This window comes from Cryptotermes secundus, unplaced genomic scaffold (assembly GCF_002891405.2).
Source record: "Cryptotermes secundus unplaced genomic scaffold, Csec_1.0 scaffold6, whole genome shotgun sequence".
Classification (NCBI taxonomy): domain Eukaryota; kingdom Metazoa; phylum Arthropoda; class Insecta; order Blattodea; family Kalotermitidae; genus Cryptotermes; species Cryptotermes secundus.
Genome location: NW_019725001.1, coordinates 1,437,683 through 1,454,001, shown reverse-complemented (window position 1 = coordinate 1,454,001; position 16,319 = coordinate 1,437,683). Strand labels below are relative to the sequence as shown.

Genomic DNA, 16,319 nt, shown 5'->3' with positions numbered 1-16,319 from the left:
CTGAAACAGTAGAAGCATGTCATCCGTGTACTGAGTTTGAAGTTACAAGTAAAAGTGTTGGTTTGTGTCATGTAGGTTTAGCGTATTGTGGACAGTTAAATGTAGGAAATTGGAACCCGGGGTTTAATCGAAGGTTTTGTGTGTATTGACAGGTTGTTCGTTGTAATGGTGTCTATTTCATTATATTTTACTTTATTGTTATTGGTGAGCACTCGATTTATTTGTGGACCCCCCCCAGTGCAGCACGTTTTCCACCTCACAGGCTAAGAGTTATCCACGGACGTCCGATAGGGCGTGAGTACAGTCACTGACCCCTATTAGGGCACAACAAATTGGTGGTTGCGATAAGATATCAAAAGACATTTTTGTGTCGCAATCGTTGTGACGCACACACACACACACATATATATATATATATATATATATATATATATATATCATGAAAAGTGTGGAACCTCTGTTATTTGGTTGCAGTACAGACATTGAGATAGTGATGTTAATATTGTGACATGAGAGAATGACTATGCACGGGGTTTGGATCGGTAATTGGGTTTATTGGGCTCTTACAGATCCGTAGCTACAAATAATTACAACCGCTTCACCAATTCACACACTTCACAGTTCACTACGGCACACACTTAAGTCTTCTCAGCCTGCTGAGTCTTCACCAGTCTCCTGGTAACGGCTTCCAACTGCGGACGTTCCTCTTCTTCTGGGTTCTCCCGGCCTCAGCTACAACATCTCTCGACTGACTGACTAACTGTCCTCCTTATAACATCTCGGCACGGACCGCACAGGAAACACTGTTCCTCTATTTTTACTTGCAGCTGGCTACTAATGGCCGTTGTTAATTTTTTTCATAGTCGTTGTCTAGCAACGGGTCTGGATGTCACAATAAAAAGCTAAACAGATTTAAACAGTTACGTAGAACTGTTAAGGCCTTATAAAGATGAAAATACCCGAAGTAAACGTCACGAGAACTCGCTACAGTAACATCCGTACCAAACTTCTCTATGGGTTTGAACGAGAGTATAGACATAATATGGCGACCGCAGTCACGTGAGCTTAATTAGGGAATGTGAACGTCATGAAGACCCTGCAGTAACAGATGTCAGTAAAATGATGCCTGGAGCATTTTGGAAATCATTCTGAAAACCGAATGCAGAGGTTACTGCATCAATGTAAACCGAAGGATAGAAGATACCAGGGACGACCCCCCCCTCCCACAAATGGATTATTTCTAATTCTCGTAACAGGAACAGGACAATAGCTTAATTCGTGATAATGACGCATACATTCTTGTTACAGTCATGTGTCCCTCTTCGGATTATGTCATTATTAGCCCTTTATTGTGCAGTGATTACTAAGTTAAAGCGCGCCAACTCTGCATTTAACGTAACGGGCTTCTTTATGCTCCTCAGACTAATTAACAATTATTTCCCTATACAGCATTAACTGTTTGGTTTAGGTAATGGAGGCGGGGTGTTTTCTTGCCAGAAGTAAATGAATTTTTAAATATTATACTATTGATGAGCATCATGCCTCAAAGGGGTTTAGAAGTTTGGAAGAGCATGAACTCAAATTTATACTAACTGGCTCCATTGAGCTGAGTTCTTCTTGAGAAGCCACCAGTTGTCCAGCTGCTCAAGAATTATCGAACATTTTATGGAACCCTAAGATTCATTACCGCGTTCACAAGAGAAAGGTATAAAAATTTTATGAGGGCAGAAAAGTCGCCACAGGAAAGTGGGTTGACCGCATCGTGCAATTGCAATTGCAATTCCTGTAGGATGGTTCAGTTCTTGATTTTTTTTATTCTCAGGATTGAATCCAAAAAACTAAAACTCGATTCGACACATCAATATTGTTAGAATTTCGATTAAAAGTACTTAGTAGCTATTGGTCAATATGGGTTAGATTAATATATTTAAATTTCACTACATCTTTTAGTGTTAAAATAAGAGATGGATTAGCAATAACAAGAGGATTAATCTCTACCGACCTCCTAATTCACCCGCTTGCTAAACGTCAGTGAGATGGATTCAAAAAATGATATATCATGAAGCAATTCTGCTACTACGCAGCCCCGTCATGGTTTTTGTAGTCTATGAAGCAATGGAATGAATGTCGAATTTAAGCGTCGAATGAGAGCGCGTGTGGCCTAGTCTAAAGGCGCGTCCACATTACTCGTGCTCGTGTGATTCGCTATGCTCGCCAGTAATGTGGACTATATGAAAAGTCACGAGACAAGCAAATTTTAGATTTAAAAACTATAGCCAATAGATTAAAATACGACTACAACCTATACACACTACGAGTAAATATACGGATCCTCACGCGCCGAAGCGTGGCGAGCAACTGAAGTAGTGTGGACGAAGATTTACGGGCACAAGTAAAAGCCAGACGAGTCTCCCGACGAGCACAAGTAAGGTGGACGCGCCTTAAGGTGCCTTCTGTGGGAATATGTACCAGAGGCGAGGCGAAGTGGAGGAAAGCATATAGTTTACCATATGCCCATGGAACGGTCAAGTGGAGACTCTGGCTGGTGTCTGTTCCAGCAGACAGTACTAGGCAACAGTTTGTCTGGAGGGGTTTGTAAATTAAGATCATGTGGCAGACAAGACCCTTACTGAGAAGCTAATAGTTGTTGAGCTACTGAAATGCAATATCCTCTATGGAACCCGACGTTCCCTTACTCACCGCAACAACAAGAGTCGCTAGTGTCCGCAGTTATCAGACACATGAATAGTCATTAATACTATTTGTTCATTGCATTTTATGGATAATAGTTTCCATGGAAATGAGTTGATAGACCCGCCCATTTGAGTATTAGCCTCAACAAGGTACAGAAGCTAAAGATTTTTGTTTCACGAATTGTACTCAGCTATCACGAAAATTTTAACTTTACATTTGAATTTGGACTTAGCTGCTCTGTCAGATGTACATAAGAGGAGCACAAGTAAATTCTTATACAACTTTTAATGTACAGTTGAATGGAAATATAGATGAAAATTAAATATTACGGGAGCATTTTGAGTAATTTATAAATATACAGGAATTAGAAAGGAAATTTTATAAAATTGTGTTTATGAAGGATGTTGATTTTTGTCAAAATAGTACATGCTTTCAGTCGTTCGTTGACTATGTAAGTTGAACGCTTTACCATATTTTAAATTTGTTCGTTACATATGAATAATTCCGCCTTCTGTCAAGTATTTAGGAATACTTAGGCTGCATTTAAGTCAGTTTTAAAATGCCTCAGCTGCTACCAATGCTTCTTTATTCTTTTTTAATTTATTACGAGAAATTAGGAAAGTTAGAAATTCCCTTGACAAAACAAACGTAAGCGTATTTTACATGACGTTCAGAACTTTAATATACTTAGTATATACGTATTTATTGTAGCAAGTAAATTGTACGTTTTGTCCCAGATATTTTATAAATGTACTCAGTTTCAGAAGATGTTTGACAGGTTAAGAAAGGCGGAGACAGTAATGAGACCTAAAAATATAATTGATCAGAATTTATATTTGGTAGGACGAGAACAGAGAGTTCTAATGCCAACTGTTGTTTTGCTGGTTAAAGTTGAGCGTAACTTACTCCTGATTAAACGGTTAACCTGAACATGATCTTCTGACAAGCGGTGTCAGAGAGGCGCCAACATTAATGAAGATCCTGCTACATCCATCTTTACGTCATCTTGGCGAAGAAAGCGGCAGATTCCTCCGAAAAGTTGGCACACATGTACATAACCATGCTGAAAAGCGTCACTTCCGGATGGCTATAATCTCAACATTCAAGGCTGTTAGAACCAGAAATCTCTTGGGTTTATATGGGAATACACATTTACCCATTGTTTTACCCCCGTGTTCCAAATGAGGAAAGGGGACTCGAGAGCCTCGTAACTCTTGTATTAAGAAGAGAAGAAAGCGTCAGGGATATTAAGAAATTTTTATTAAAACGAAAATAATCTCTCAAATGTCACTTGTATCTGAAGGTGTTGAGATTACGCTAACTGTAGATGTCTCACTCAGCTATGATTATGTTTCTGGAGTTTACGCTTCATGTGATTATATAAATTTAACTAAGTTTAAAGAAGTCTCTGCTTAAATATTATAAAAGGTCATGTAATCTAACGAAACGAAGTAGCGACAGTAAATATTTTAAAACTCTTTAATTTTTCCGTGTGAAACCTGAGCGATCATAAATTTTAATTGTGGCCACCACACGAAGAATTGTATATTTTGATATATTTTGACCTCAGTGTTTCTGAAACTATAATACGTCTGGGTTTATTCTTAGACTAATTAAAAAATTTTTAATAAAATTTAAAGAAACACTGCTGCAATTTTAAAAGGAATCCCTACTTAGACTCTGCTAATTCAGAGAGATGAGTGAATAATTTTAACCTGTGCCTCTTTCCGTACGTACGGACTGGGAACAAAGTTTTTTTGCGCAAAATATTTCTTGTGTGCCTCTGGAAATCCGTCCCCAGAAACAGGCCTTCCTTTCGTGGCGATATGAATCTTCTGCTTACCTCAGTCTCTTCGCTTCGTCAATGAATGGCCTCTTCTCCATTTCCGTTAGCAGTTTCCACTCTGCCCCGAGTCTCTTGGAGATCTCAGAATTGTGCATTTTTGGATTGTCCTGAGCCATCTTTCGCCGCTGGCCCCTGGACCAGACCATGAAGGCGTTCATGGGGCGCTTGATGTGTTCCTGGGGGTGCAGCGGCTTTCCTCCGTTCATCATCGGGGGAGATACTGATGACGAGGACGTCGAAGACGTCGAAGTCGACCCCGAAGAAGATGAAAAGAAGTAAGGATGTTTGAGGAAGTTTGACGACGGGGCGGAGAGCGTCGCCGTCGTTGATCTTGGCACCTTGTTATCCACTTCGGTAGTTTAATTCATCTTACTGTCTGTGATACACATGCTCAGTTCGATCGTTAGATGTCCAAACACATGGCCACCGCACTGCGCTACTCAGAAAACCACTTTACTCTAAGTTTAATGTAACTTTCACTGAAATGAATATCAAATGTATTTAGGGGTACTACACTCTTGATATTGATTAAGTCAGTTGATAACGTTGGTTGATTGTTGAAACCTTTCTTAAGTAAATGAAAGTTTAATTGATTTTCAATTAATTCTGTCGGTTCCTCGTTCTTCTGTGACACGTGGTTCACGTATTTTTTGGTTCTGTGTCAACTGTCACGCACTTCGAAAGTTCACACGGAGCTGTCAATTAATAAATCGGCTGATTTAATTAATTAATTTTTGAGGACAACAGAGAGACTTCATATTCTACATTTTAACAATTTCTTCTTCTTGTTATGGCGACTTCGTAAGGTGTTTATGAAATATCACTGTTTCTTTAAGACCAAGAAAGAAAAAGGCGTGAGGAATTGTTGCTGTAGGTAGCTTATGCCTCACTGAGGCAGTCTGGTGAACGGGCCCACACTGAAAGCTGCAAGAGGTTGCAATGATCACAGCTTCTTTGCTTTATCTGTTTATGGACCGTCTCTGCGTCTGTGCGCTTTGGGAATATAATACACTACATTAGCGCGCCAGAAAGAGACAGGTTACAAAAGAATGAGACCAATCATACAGTGTGACCCCGCCTCCTTTTGAGCGAATCGATTGTAAAGCCTTCGTGTATTGGCTGAGGCAACTGCGTCGAGCGCCGTGGCGTTTCTGTAATCGCCCGACGGCTATGACTGCCTGTCTGTCTGGTGGCGGCCGAGCTGCGTGCTGCAACATGGCGATCGGCGTCGTCCTCAACAGGTGGTCTGCACCCCCGCAAGATGCGATCCTTTTCTCTGAAGAAGTCTGATAAAAACTGTAACGAATTGGTCATAATGATGGATGATTGACGACTGATGATAGCTGCTCTCTGTGCATAGCTTGTCTGCGTGTTGTATTAAATGATTGGGACTCCAAATTTTTAATGACCTGACAACCGGAACTCACATAATCGTTTAATTATTGAAAGTACAAGTACAAGTACATTTTGTCGATCCTTGGGATTTATGTGTTTTGCATGATTCTTAGAATAATCAGCAATTATTATTCTAAACTGCGTTTTTTTTTTTCAATTTAGTCTTTGTAATGGAGATCCAGAGTGTTTCTGTGAGGTACGAAATAATTGTCTAAGAATTATTTAGATTAACTTCCTTCTTAAAAACGGTTAGCACACATCAGTTTAATTCTTTGCAATTTCCCGAAACTCGCTGTTAATTACGAAGCTATTTTCACACACGTGGCACCAATTCGCCTCAGAAAATTTCGTCGCTTTCCTCAGTCCAGGCCCTCCTAAATAATTTAGCGAACGACACTGTAAAATAGTTATTATGCCTTCATCTTATTCGGATGTCCCGGGTTAAAATATTCTACCAAGATATTCACTGGGAAATGGCGTGGTTTTCTCTGTTTCACCAGGAAAATTGTAATAAAATACCTTAATGTGGGGCCCCACCACTTCCTCCAGCATTTTTCAAAATTTATAATTCATAAATATGATAGTCTCTGACGCTGCCTGACCAATGCAAATGGAAGACCGTAAAGAGCCCCGGTAAATTTATCCCTGTGCTTAATCAATTAAGCACCATGACATGAAGACGTATGGGGGAATGGAGGCATGGCTCGGACGGTAGACAGAGGCTGGGCTTGTTTCATCCGGGAAATAGCCTCCGGTTCCCACTGGATATGAGGCTGGGTCCATCCCAGAGCTGGCCTGGACACTATGAAATAGGGATAAGTCCTCTGCCCCTGCCGGAAATCGAACCGCTGCCGTACAGCCCGTAGCCCATCACTTTTCTGACTGAGCCAACATGACCTAAAGCTGATAAGTCAAAAATAAATCCAGATGACTCTGGGTTTAGTACTTTTAAACAAGCCTTCATCGCTTCCTTTCACAGCCTTCTCGATTCAGAATTCATAATAATCCTCCCATCTTTCTGTCCCTGTATAATCTTCGTAGTGGAGTAGAATGTCCCTGCCGAGTGGCAAGCGGAAAGCCGCTGAGCGCACTGCTTGCCAGCAAATGGTTGTCTTGCCTACGTTTCTTCGTAACTCTCCGCTGAGTCTCAGCACAGACAGCGACCGTTACCAGTCAAGCTGACAGTCAACGCCATTCGATCTATACAGTCGATAAGTCGTCATTCACTTGCAAAGCGTTTAGATCATTTGCGTCAGATAACCTGTGTAGCGCATTGGTTACTATATGTACCAAGCGCCGCGTCATAGCTCAAGCGGTTAGTCGCTGCTTACCACCGCGGCGGCCCAGTGTTCGATCCCGGGTCTGGTCAAGTGGGATTTATGGTGGACGAAGTGGTGCTGGGACACGTTTTCTCCGAGTACTTAGGTTTCCCCTGCCAATCTTCATTCCACCAATTGCTCCACAATCACCCTCACCTATCATCTGGGGCTGGTACAATAGGCCAGAAGTGGCCGCAGTACAAGGGACTTAGTCCCACCCCACTAACAATAAAAGAAATACTATATGTACCAACTGCTTTAATATTAAGAATCTCTGCACTTTGTCCACATAGCGCACTTCTTGTGTTGTTAGGTTCTTAGAAAAGAGAGGCACTTATTTCCCCTAAAACAGAACCGAATGGCGTGTGTAATGTAGACTCAGCTTCTGTGAAGTAGACACATAATTTTTATATATATATATATTTTAAACTAACGTCAGACTTGGAAGACTTCTAAAGAGATACATTTTTATTTCCTTCAGAAACAAAACCTTTTTTTGAAATCTTCTCATAACGTTTGTTAGAACAGTGGAATATGAGATTAACTTGAGCACGAATGGAACTGCGGTTAAGCCCTGTAATTATTCGTGAGTCATGATAACATTTTGCCGCACTTTACCCGAAGTATCCCATAACTGATGTCCACGCACTCGTAATTGTTCGGTAGTTTCTAGTTATACGCGAGGCGTGCAACTGATTTTGCTGACTATATTCTGTTATTAGTAGAGAACCTTATTATATGCGCAATATCGCCACATTCATAACGTATTCAGTGTAATATCCTCATTAAATAAGTTAACGGTAACTACAGTTTGAATTTAGTTTCAAATATTTCTGTTATATGAACAAGCAAGACAGTGAATCCAACTGTCTCTCTTGTGACAGTGGTTCCAACTGGCATTAAACTTCCATTTTGCTGAAACAGTGTTTAGCAAATAACAAATAAAAATCACTCCGTCCAATGTGACCTGTAAGTTTTTTCTACTTGAAAACAGTGAAAACAGCACAGCAGCCACGAGCAAACCCTGGACGATATAAAGAACCTCCACATCAAGATAGTCAGGTGGCACAATATCTGCCCCATATAAGAGGGACGATGGGAGGACGAACACGAGCCTGCATGGTTTACGAATTTTAATTATTGACAATCCAAAAAAATTTTAATTAGCATCAAGAAATTTTATACAATTTTATAAAAAACTTTACATTCCCAGGAAACTGCTGTGTTTGTGAAATGTTTGTGTACTATGTATTGTAGCATATAAGTGTACGTACTTTACGTCTAACAACTTATGTGATGGTGGTTTCCTATTATAGTGATGTTTGCCCTCTGAAGATGGTCCACAGAGACCGAAACATGTAAGGGTGTTAAGTTTTCATGTAGTAAAAAACTTACAGGTCACATTGGACGGAGTGATCTATATTTGTAATTGTTAGTGTGACGGACCAGAATGAAACAAATCAGTGTTTAGCACTTGACATTCCTACTTTATAAAAATGTAGCTTAGAGACTGCATTCAAAAGAGACAATCAGAAGTGCTATGAAACAAGGTTGTTACATGTGTTTGTTTAGAACGTAATGAGAGATAGCAAAGTGTTTATTGGTAACAATAGACCGTAAACTGCGATGGTGGTGCATGGGTAAGACATAGAGTTCTGTATCCAGTTAAACCGCAACACAAAACCTTCTTTTCTTCGACAATTAACAATGTTTTAACTATGATAGAATCCATGAACTCAATTAAACAATAATTTAATTTTCCATAGCTTTGAAATATAAAAGTCGGAAGTGACTGTCCACAGGAACTCTCAGCCTGTAGGCCTACATAGCCAGCTTTCGAAATTTCAACCGAAAATTGTTGTGAGGCACATTGTACTTAATTCACTGTGTTCCATTCTTATACATTAGACTAATAGCCCTTGAAGGATAACAGAATTAAGAGTTTTACTCTATAAATTTGAAAACTTCTGTGAAGGTAGCTGCATTTATAGGCTACTGAAATGCTTACTTGATATCATAATTACAGGCTCTAGGAAATTGCGTGAGCTCTGACGCTATGCCAGGTAACGCGAGTAGAAGAGGGTTCTCCTCCAGTGATCAAGATGGACAGTTCATTCTTTCGTTGTGTGCTGGGGTGAAATGCGAAGTATCTGCAAATCGTCACGATTCAGAGGCTATCGAGGGGGATATCCTGGAGTTCTGCTTCCTGCGCTAATGGCTCCAATAAAGATTTCTCAGAAACGCTGCCCTACAAATGTTGCAAAAACTATCGAATCTACTTATATGAAAATAATGAGTTAAGATTCTAATAAATAAGGAATTATACAAAAGAACTCCGTTTTCTTAGTCCGCAAGTGAACAATACCGAAAGGGCGACCAACGCTTGACGGCGAGGTTACTGCCAGCTTTAGCGGATAGTGTCGCGTGGTCAGCACAACAGATCCCCCACAGCCATTAAACTCGGTTTTCTAGACGGGAGCCGCTACTTTTCCATTCAAGTACCTCCTCAATTATCCTTATGAGGCTGAGCGGACCCCGTTCCAGACCCACTACTTCTCAGAAAATCTGGTAGCACCGGGGAATCGAACCCGGAACCTCTGGATATGTAGCCAGGAACTCTGACCACTAGACCACAGAGGCGGTCAAACAAGGAATTATAGAAAAGGAAACATTAAGGAAACTTACATTTGTCTTTTATTTAGCCCCTGTTCATTTAACGACGATATCCGCTGCATAGGCTATAGTAGTGTGGAATGACGGAATGGGTGGAGAGCTACTGTTCCGTTATTTGGTGGGTAGACTGAGGAAAACCACTAAGAATTTCTTTGATACACATGCGACTGCAACGTCAGACGAATAGAAAATAATTCTTACCTGTTTAGAGTAACAAAAAGACCGCCTCTGTGGCCTATTGGTCAGATTTCCTGGCTACAGATCCAGAGGTCCCGGGTTCGATTCACGGCGCTACCAGATTTTCTGAGAAGCAGTGGATTTGGAACGGGGTCCACTCAACCTCGTGAGGATAAATGGGGAGCTATTTCAAAGGAATAGAGACTCTGCTCAAGTAAACCGATATTAACGGTCATGGGGATTCGCTGCGCTAACCACGTGACACTCTCTATCCGCTAAATTTGACACTAACTTCGCCGACAAGCGGCGGTCGCTCGGTCGGTATAGTTCGCTTGTGAACTAAAAACCCGGAGTGGCAAATCTGATATCAGTTTCGTCTAACGTAGGCCTACAGAAGATCAGGGTGGAATAGAGGGAGTGAATGTTGATAACAAAAATATGTAACTTTGAGCGTAAAGCACATATTTATTTCTTTTGAGATATAATTAGAACTGGCGATTCATGGAACTAGCAAATGTAAGAATTCTGCATTCAATCAGGAATCAAACATTGCTATAAACTGCAGAATCGGAAATGTAATCCCAAAGCAAACCAACAAGTTAATCATGCATGTGTAATGTCTCTATAAAATTAAGAATCAAATTTATCGAGAATCTTTTAAAATTATCTTCGCAGAGAATTACAACCGCTCGCATCCATAATTCAGATTTGAGGCAAGAGGATCCTGTCCCATATTTTATTTAATCCTCCGTGTTCGAACCATAAAATTCTCTCAACGGTTTGTTTTTACTATCGGAAATTTAAAAATTAACAGAACCTTTAAAAAAGTCTAAATTGTGAGTGAAACTCCATTTTTCCATCGCTGTTGTATGGCTTATTGAATGCGCATCGCCGGAGGTGATTGTCTTGCTGGAGCTGTTAAGCATGTATCCACATTTATGGGCTGGCAGTGGAGCGGCAAGGGCGAGCAAGAAGCCTCTTCGTACGGTGCTGCTCCCTTTATCTGCAGCCAGGAAATTAACAAAACCGAACGATGCAATCGTTGTCACGTCAGGTTACAGAAGAGGCGCCACAGTCGTTAATTTGCCGGAGTTGTATACAGGGATTGAGTTAACATGCGAATTCTGAACTCAGTTCGGAACGTATGAGTGAAAATGTGGATTTTATACTTGTATGTTTTTCCTCTCTCATTGACAAATCTGCTATACAGGACAGTTTTCTGTCAAAACGTACACGATCCTTTGTCATTGTTCCCGAGCAGTAGGTACGAACCAGCCAGAGCGGAGCTTAATACAAAAAGAACAATGCACGAGGATAGATAAGACACATATTTTTATTAACAAGGTCCACACGTATGTCCTACTCCACACTTCATTTTATTGGAGAATATTTTGACGAAAATGGAGTATTCAGTACATGTAAAATAATTAAACTGGCAGCAATTGTGCTCTGCTTACAGTTTTTGACTTAAAACTTGTAAAGCATGAAGAAATCGACTGCCTGCAACAATTACCTTCTTATGTCTTCACTAATTTTATTCTGGTCTGTAAGCAAAATTAAATAAAAAACATTAAGGTAACAGTCCGTGAAGGCCCATAGGGTTGTGAGACGTCGAGGCTCCCATATTTTCTAGACAGTCGGCACACAGATAGCGGTAACGTTGGCAGCCCCAAGAAAGATTGCTGGTACTCATTTCTGTTAGAGGCTGAGTAGACCAAAGGGCCATAGTGCGGCTGGAAGAATTAGGTCAATTGAAAAATTGAATGACCTCATCGGGAATTGAAACCGGAACATTCAGGCTTGTAGCATGATACCCCAGCCTACTAAGCTACCGCTTGCCCCATTTGACTTTAGAATGGCTACAAATCTAGAGTTTAAAGATGGGCGGAACACGTAACACGAATGAGATAGGTATGTAACATTGGCAAAGCGTTGGTCTTAAAACCTGAAGGGTGGTCACCACTTAGGGACGTAAGTTTAGATGTTAAGATAGGGCTAAAATGTAGGCTGGAGTTGTGTGCTTAGGGACAAGAATGAATGTGCCCTGTTGTGAACACTGCAATAAAATATCTGATCTTCGTAAAATATAAGGATTTTCTAGATAGCTTGAAACAATGTGAGTTTCTCTTGAAGAACTCTTCTCGACTCTTAGACCAATGAGAACGTTATATTCTTATATGTGAAAAAATGGAAAGAAACCAAAAATGTATAAAAATTTTTCAAAATATATCCACGATGTTTTAGGAAGAGCAGTAAGAAATACTGAAAATAACTGTAATCGAACCATTTTAATAGAGTAATTTCTTTTTAATTCGCTTAGTGGGGGGTGGAGTCCAGCTGGGTCCACTCCGCACGGCGGTCACTGATTGGCCTATTGTAGCCTGCCCCGGGTGATTATGATGATGGAAAATTTGGTGGAATGAAGATTGGCAGGGGAAACCGAAGTACTCGGAGAAAACCCGCCCAAGCGCCACTTTGTCCACCACAAATCCCACTTGACCAGACCCTGGATCGAACCTAGGCCGCCGCGTTGGGAAGCCAGCGACTAACCGCTTGAGCTATGGCGCTGCCCTAAGTGAGTAAGTAAGTAAAGTGACCCTATTCCTGTACCAGGCCGTGAAGGTCCATAGGGTTGTGAGACGTTGAGGGTCCCACATTATCTAAACAATCGGCTCAAAGATGGCGGTAAGGTCGTCAGCCTTACGCACCGGCCGCGCTGTACTCCCCAGGAAAATTATTTAATTAATTCCTGGTACTCATTTCTGTTAGAGGCTGAGTCGATCCCAGGGCCATAGTGCGGCTGGAAGGATTAGGTAAATTGAAAAGAATCCAATGACCTCATCGGGACTTGAACCCGCGACCTTCCGGCTTGAGGCATAGCCCTTCAACCAACTACGCTACCGCGTGGCCCCCGGATATTTATTTATGCTACATTAAAAGGTTGGTCTTTTGAAGGACACGTATTTATTTTCTGTGAGGTAAGAGCTACACTTTTAAACATTACTCATGTGACTCCATGCTCCAAAGGATAACGTGCAAAGCCGCAGAAGGGAGGAGTTGGGCACACATGTCTTCAGGCCTGTAGTGAAGGAAGAACTCATACGTGTTACATTCGATCTGAACAAAAGGATGCTATATTTACGTTTCGGGAGGCAGCTCCGAAACTGCAAGACGATAGGAACTATTCTGTCCTCATTGTGCGAAACCAGGGATCCTGACTGCTGGTTTATGTACCTGCACATAAAGGGAGCTGCTGGGAACAGTGGTGCGAATTACGACCCGTGATAAGGAGTTTACGATTGGCTGCATGCAGGATCCTGGGATGGGGGAGGACTTTATAGCCACTGCTTGCAAGAGGTTTGAAAAGGCTGGGGCTGTACCAGCAGTGCCTACGCTTCTCTTGCAACCGGCGATCCATCGCGCTACGATGCGAAGGGATATCCTTTGTAAGTTGGCATCTTCTTTGGCCGAGCTGAGATTTTACTGCTCTTCTGTTCCTGCCTTCCTCCTCTGTCTCTCTGCGTGTCTCTTTTCATATATTTTAGAGTCCCGATGAAGTTACTGGAATTTTCAGTTGACCTAATCCTTCCAGCAGTAAAATAGCCCTGGGGTCGGCTCCGCCTCTAACAGAAATGAGTACCAGCAATCTTCCAGGGGGTAAAAGGCGGCCGGCCGACACGTAAGGCTAACAACCCCATCGCCATATGTGAGTCGATTGCCTAGAAAACGTGGATCCTCGACGTTTCACAACCCTACGACTTGTTTCAGCTCACAATGAAGTACTCACGATGGCGGTGCGCCATGGAATTGCTAACTCGGTGAGTGGGTAGAAGCGTTTCAGAGGAACTAGCTCTCTGGATCTGTTGACATCTGGGCATGTCACTGTGTAGCCTGGAAGGTAGTCAAATGCTGCCTCACTTTACGGCAGAAATCCTAGTGTTTTTCTGCAATATGACACCGTGCAGTCTCGTAGGTGGTTACCAGTCTCCTTCTGCCTTGAACTGGTAAGAAGTAGATTTCCCAGAAAAGTTGGTACGAAATCACAGTGTAATAGCACACAGGAATGAAGTAGGAAAGTGCAACATAGACTACGCGAAACTTAATGTCCTCAAGTGGGTGAATAAATCGGCCAGAGCGTTAAACTGATCATTCAGCTGCTCATAATTCTTAACCCGAGCAATCCAATTCAGTTCACGCGTGTGAATCGCGTATAGTTGCAAGATGGTGCGCCCTTAAGCACGGATTAACGTCATCTTAAATCCTGCGTGTGGTAATGGAAACTATACGTACCACTTCCCTTAACATTAAACACAATACAAATGTTATGTTTTTGGACATTATCCACTCTTTTATCTTTATCTAAAACCGCCCTCTTTATATTTCGAAACACAACGTTTTGGAGTCTAGATTCTGTCTCCGTCTTCAGGCAAAACCTACTCAGTTGGTGCCAATAGATAGAGCTAGGGACTATCTCTATCGATTGGGCCCTAGTCCCTAGCTCTATCGATTGGGCCCAACTGAAGAGATTTTACCTAAAGACGGAGACAGAATCTAGTCTCCGAAACGTTGTGTTTCGAAATATAAAGAGGGCGGTTTTAGATAAAGATAAAAGAGTGGATAATGTCCAGAAGCACTAATGTTCCATCGTCACAAACTTTTAGATCTTAGTTAAACACAACAATTTGTCCGCAAAGTTTGTTTATAATGTTGGTTTTATGGTTAGAATGAACATTATCCTGCTATTCTCTGTAATGTAGATGTGATGTAAATAAGATCTAAAAATTTGCGACTTGTATATTAAGACAATTATTGATTTTTAGACATTATCTATCTCCCTGCTTTTATTTAAAAACAACTTTCGGAGACTAGACTGAGTCTCCATCCTCAGAAAAAGTCCGCCCATTTGGGCCCACTCAATAGAGCCAGTTGTTTGTAAATGAAGAAAGCCAGGACAGTGACTAATACCCAGAAAAGCAATAACTACAGATGTGCTGTGTTCTGTACACCTTATCGTTACGTATTTGTGTTAATCTAACAAATTTATTCTTTTTCTATTCTCGAAATAAAGGGGTTTTCATGTATACTACTGTACTTTATTACTTTTATCTCTTCGCCTCTAACGTAAATCAACAAATTCTTTCATGAGCACACAGGCTAGTGAACACTGCTTAGGTCCTGAATAACTTCTATGTTCAAAACTGATGTAGCAGTTCGTCGGCTTCATATTTTCTCTCTTGGTCGTGCTAAGGGTTGATGCCGATAATGAGATTATGAGTGGACGCTAGAGATAACTGTTCTCAAATACCTGCTAAACGAAGGAATCTCTGAGATAGTCAATGACGAAAGCTCGAGCAAATGGACCGAGTTGGAACCGAAAGCAAAGTTCAACCCGGAGAAACACATTCTTCATGGTACACGCTTCAGAATGATTAAGCTTTCACTTTCATTTGTTTCTGTGGAGTGCTCACTACATTGTACGCCGGTCCAGTTTCCAACATGGGGGCTGTTCCCTTCTATCAACTGCGCTCACCCCTCCACACAACACAAAGGGCCAAGTGTGGCCGAGCAACCCACCACCAAACTCCCCCCTAATTATGCTATTCAGGTCCCATTGACACCATGAATACTGGTCTGATGACTGAAACAATGACGGAGATTCTTGTGTCAATTATTGTTTGATTTTGTTCCTCCCACCCCTACCCCTCTCCCGCCCTCGGCCACGTTTCGTCTGGGTTAGATAAGCTTGAACCGAACCGCTCGCTTTTGCAAGAGGCATAGAGAATACACAGGGCAGCAACTGCAGTTCTGAACACAATAACAGGAGAATAAATGAGTATTAAAAAGAGCGATGATGTTTATGAAGAGAAAGGAAAATAGTGCAAGGTTAGGTTATGTTTGGTTTCTGAAGTAATTCCATAGTCATGCGGTTATCAGTCTGTGAGTCCTGGAACCTATGAGGTCCGATGTGTAATTTAGCTAACAATTCGTTTCCTTCTTCAATTCCTTGGTGTTAAGTCTCATGCTGAAGATTTCCTTTGTAGATTTTAGGGCGGGGGGAGGGGGCAGCTGAGGAAGAAAAAAGAAGTCTGCTTCCTTCCAGACATTTCAGTCTGAGCGTTCGAGTAGCGAAAGGTACGAAGTGAAACGTTGTTATTCACAGGACGAGTTTGTAGGCTACTGGCTCTCAACCAGAAACACCCTTTCGCGTGTTTCTC

General features: G+C 41.5%; 1 protein-coding gene across 1 annotated transcript in view; it reads right to left on the bottom strand.

Moving 5' to 3' along the window:
* LOC111863151 (transcription factor Sox-21-B) overlaps window positions 1-4,971 on the bottom strand; it is a 33,351-nt gene extending 28,380 nt beyond the window's left edge. The window contains exon 1 of the mRNA XM_023849202.2: window positions 4,538-4,971. Coding sequence (XP_023704970.1) covers window positions 4,538-4,749 — 212 coding nt within the window. The 5' untranslated portion in view covers window positions 4,750-4,971. The remainder of the gene's footprint in view (window positions 1-4,537) is intronic.
* Between the last annotated feature and the right edge of the window lie 11,348 nt (window positions 4,972-16,319).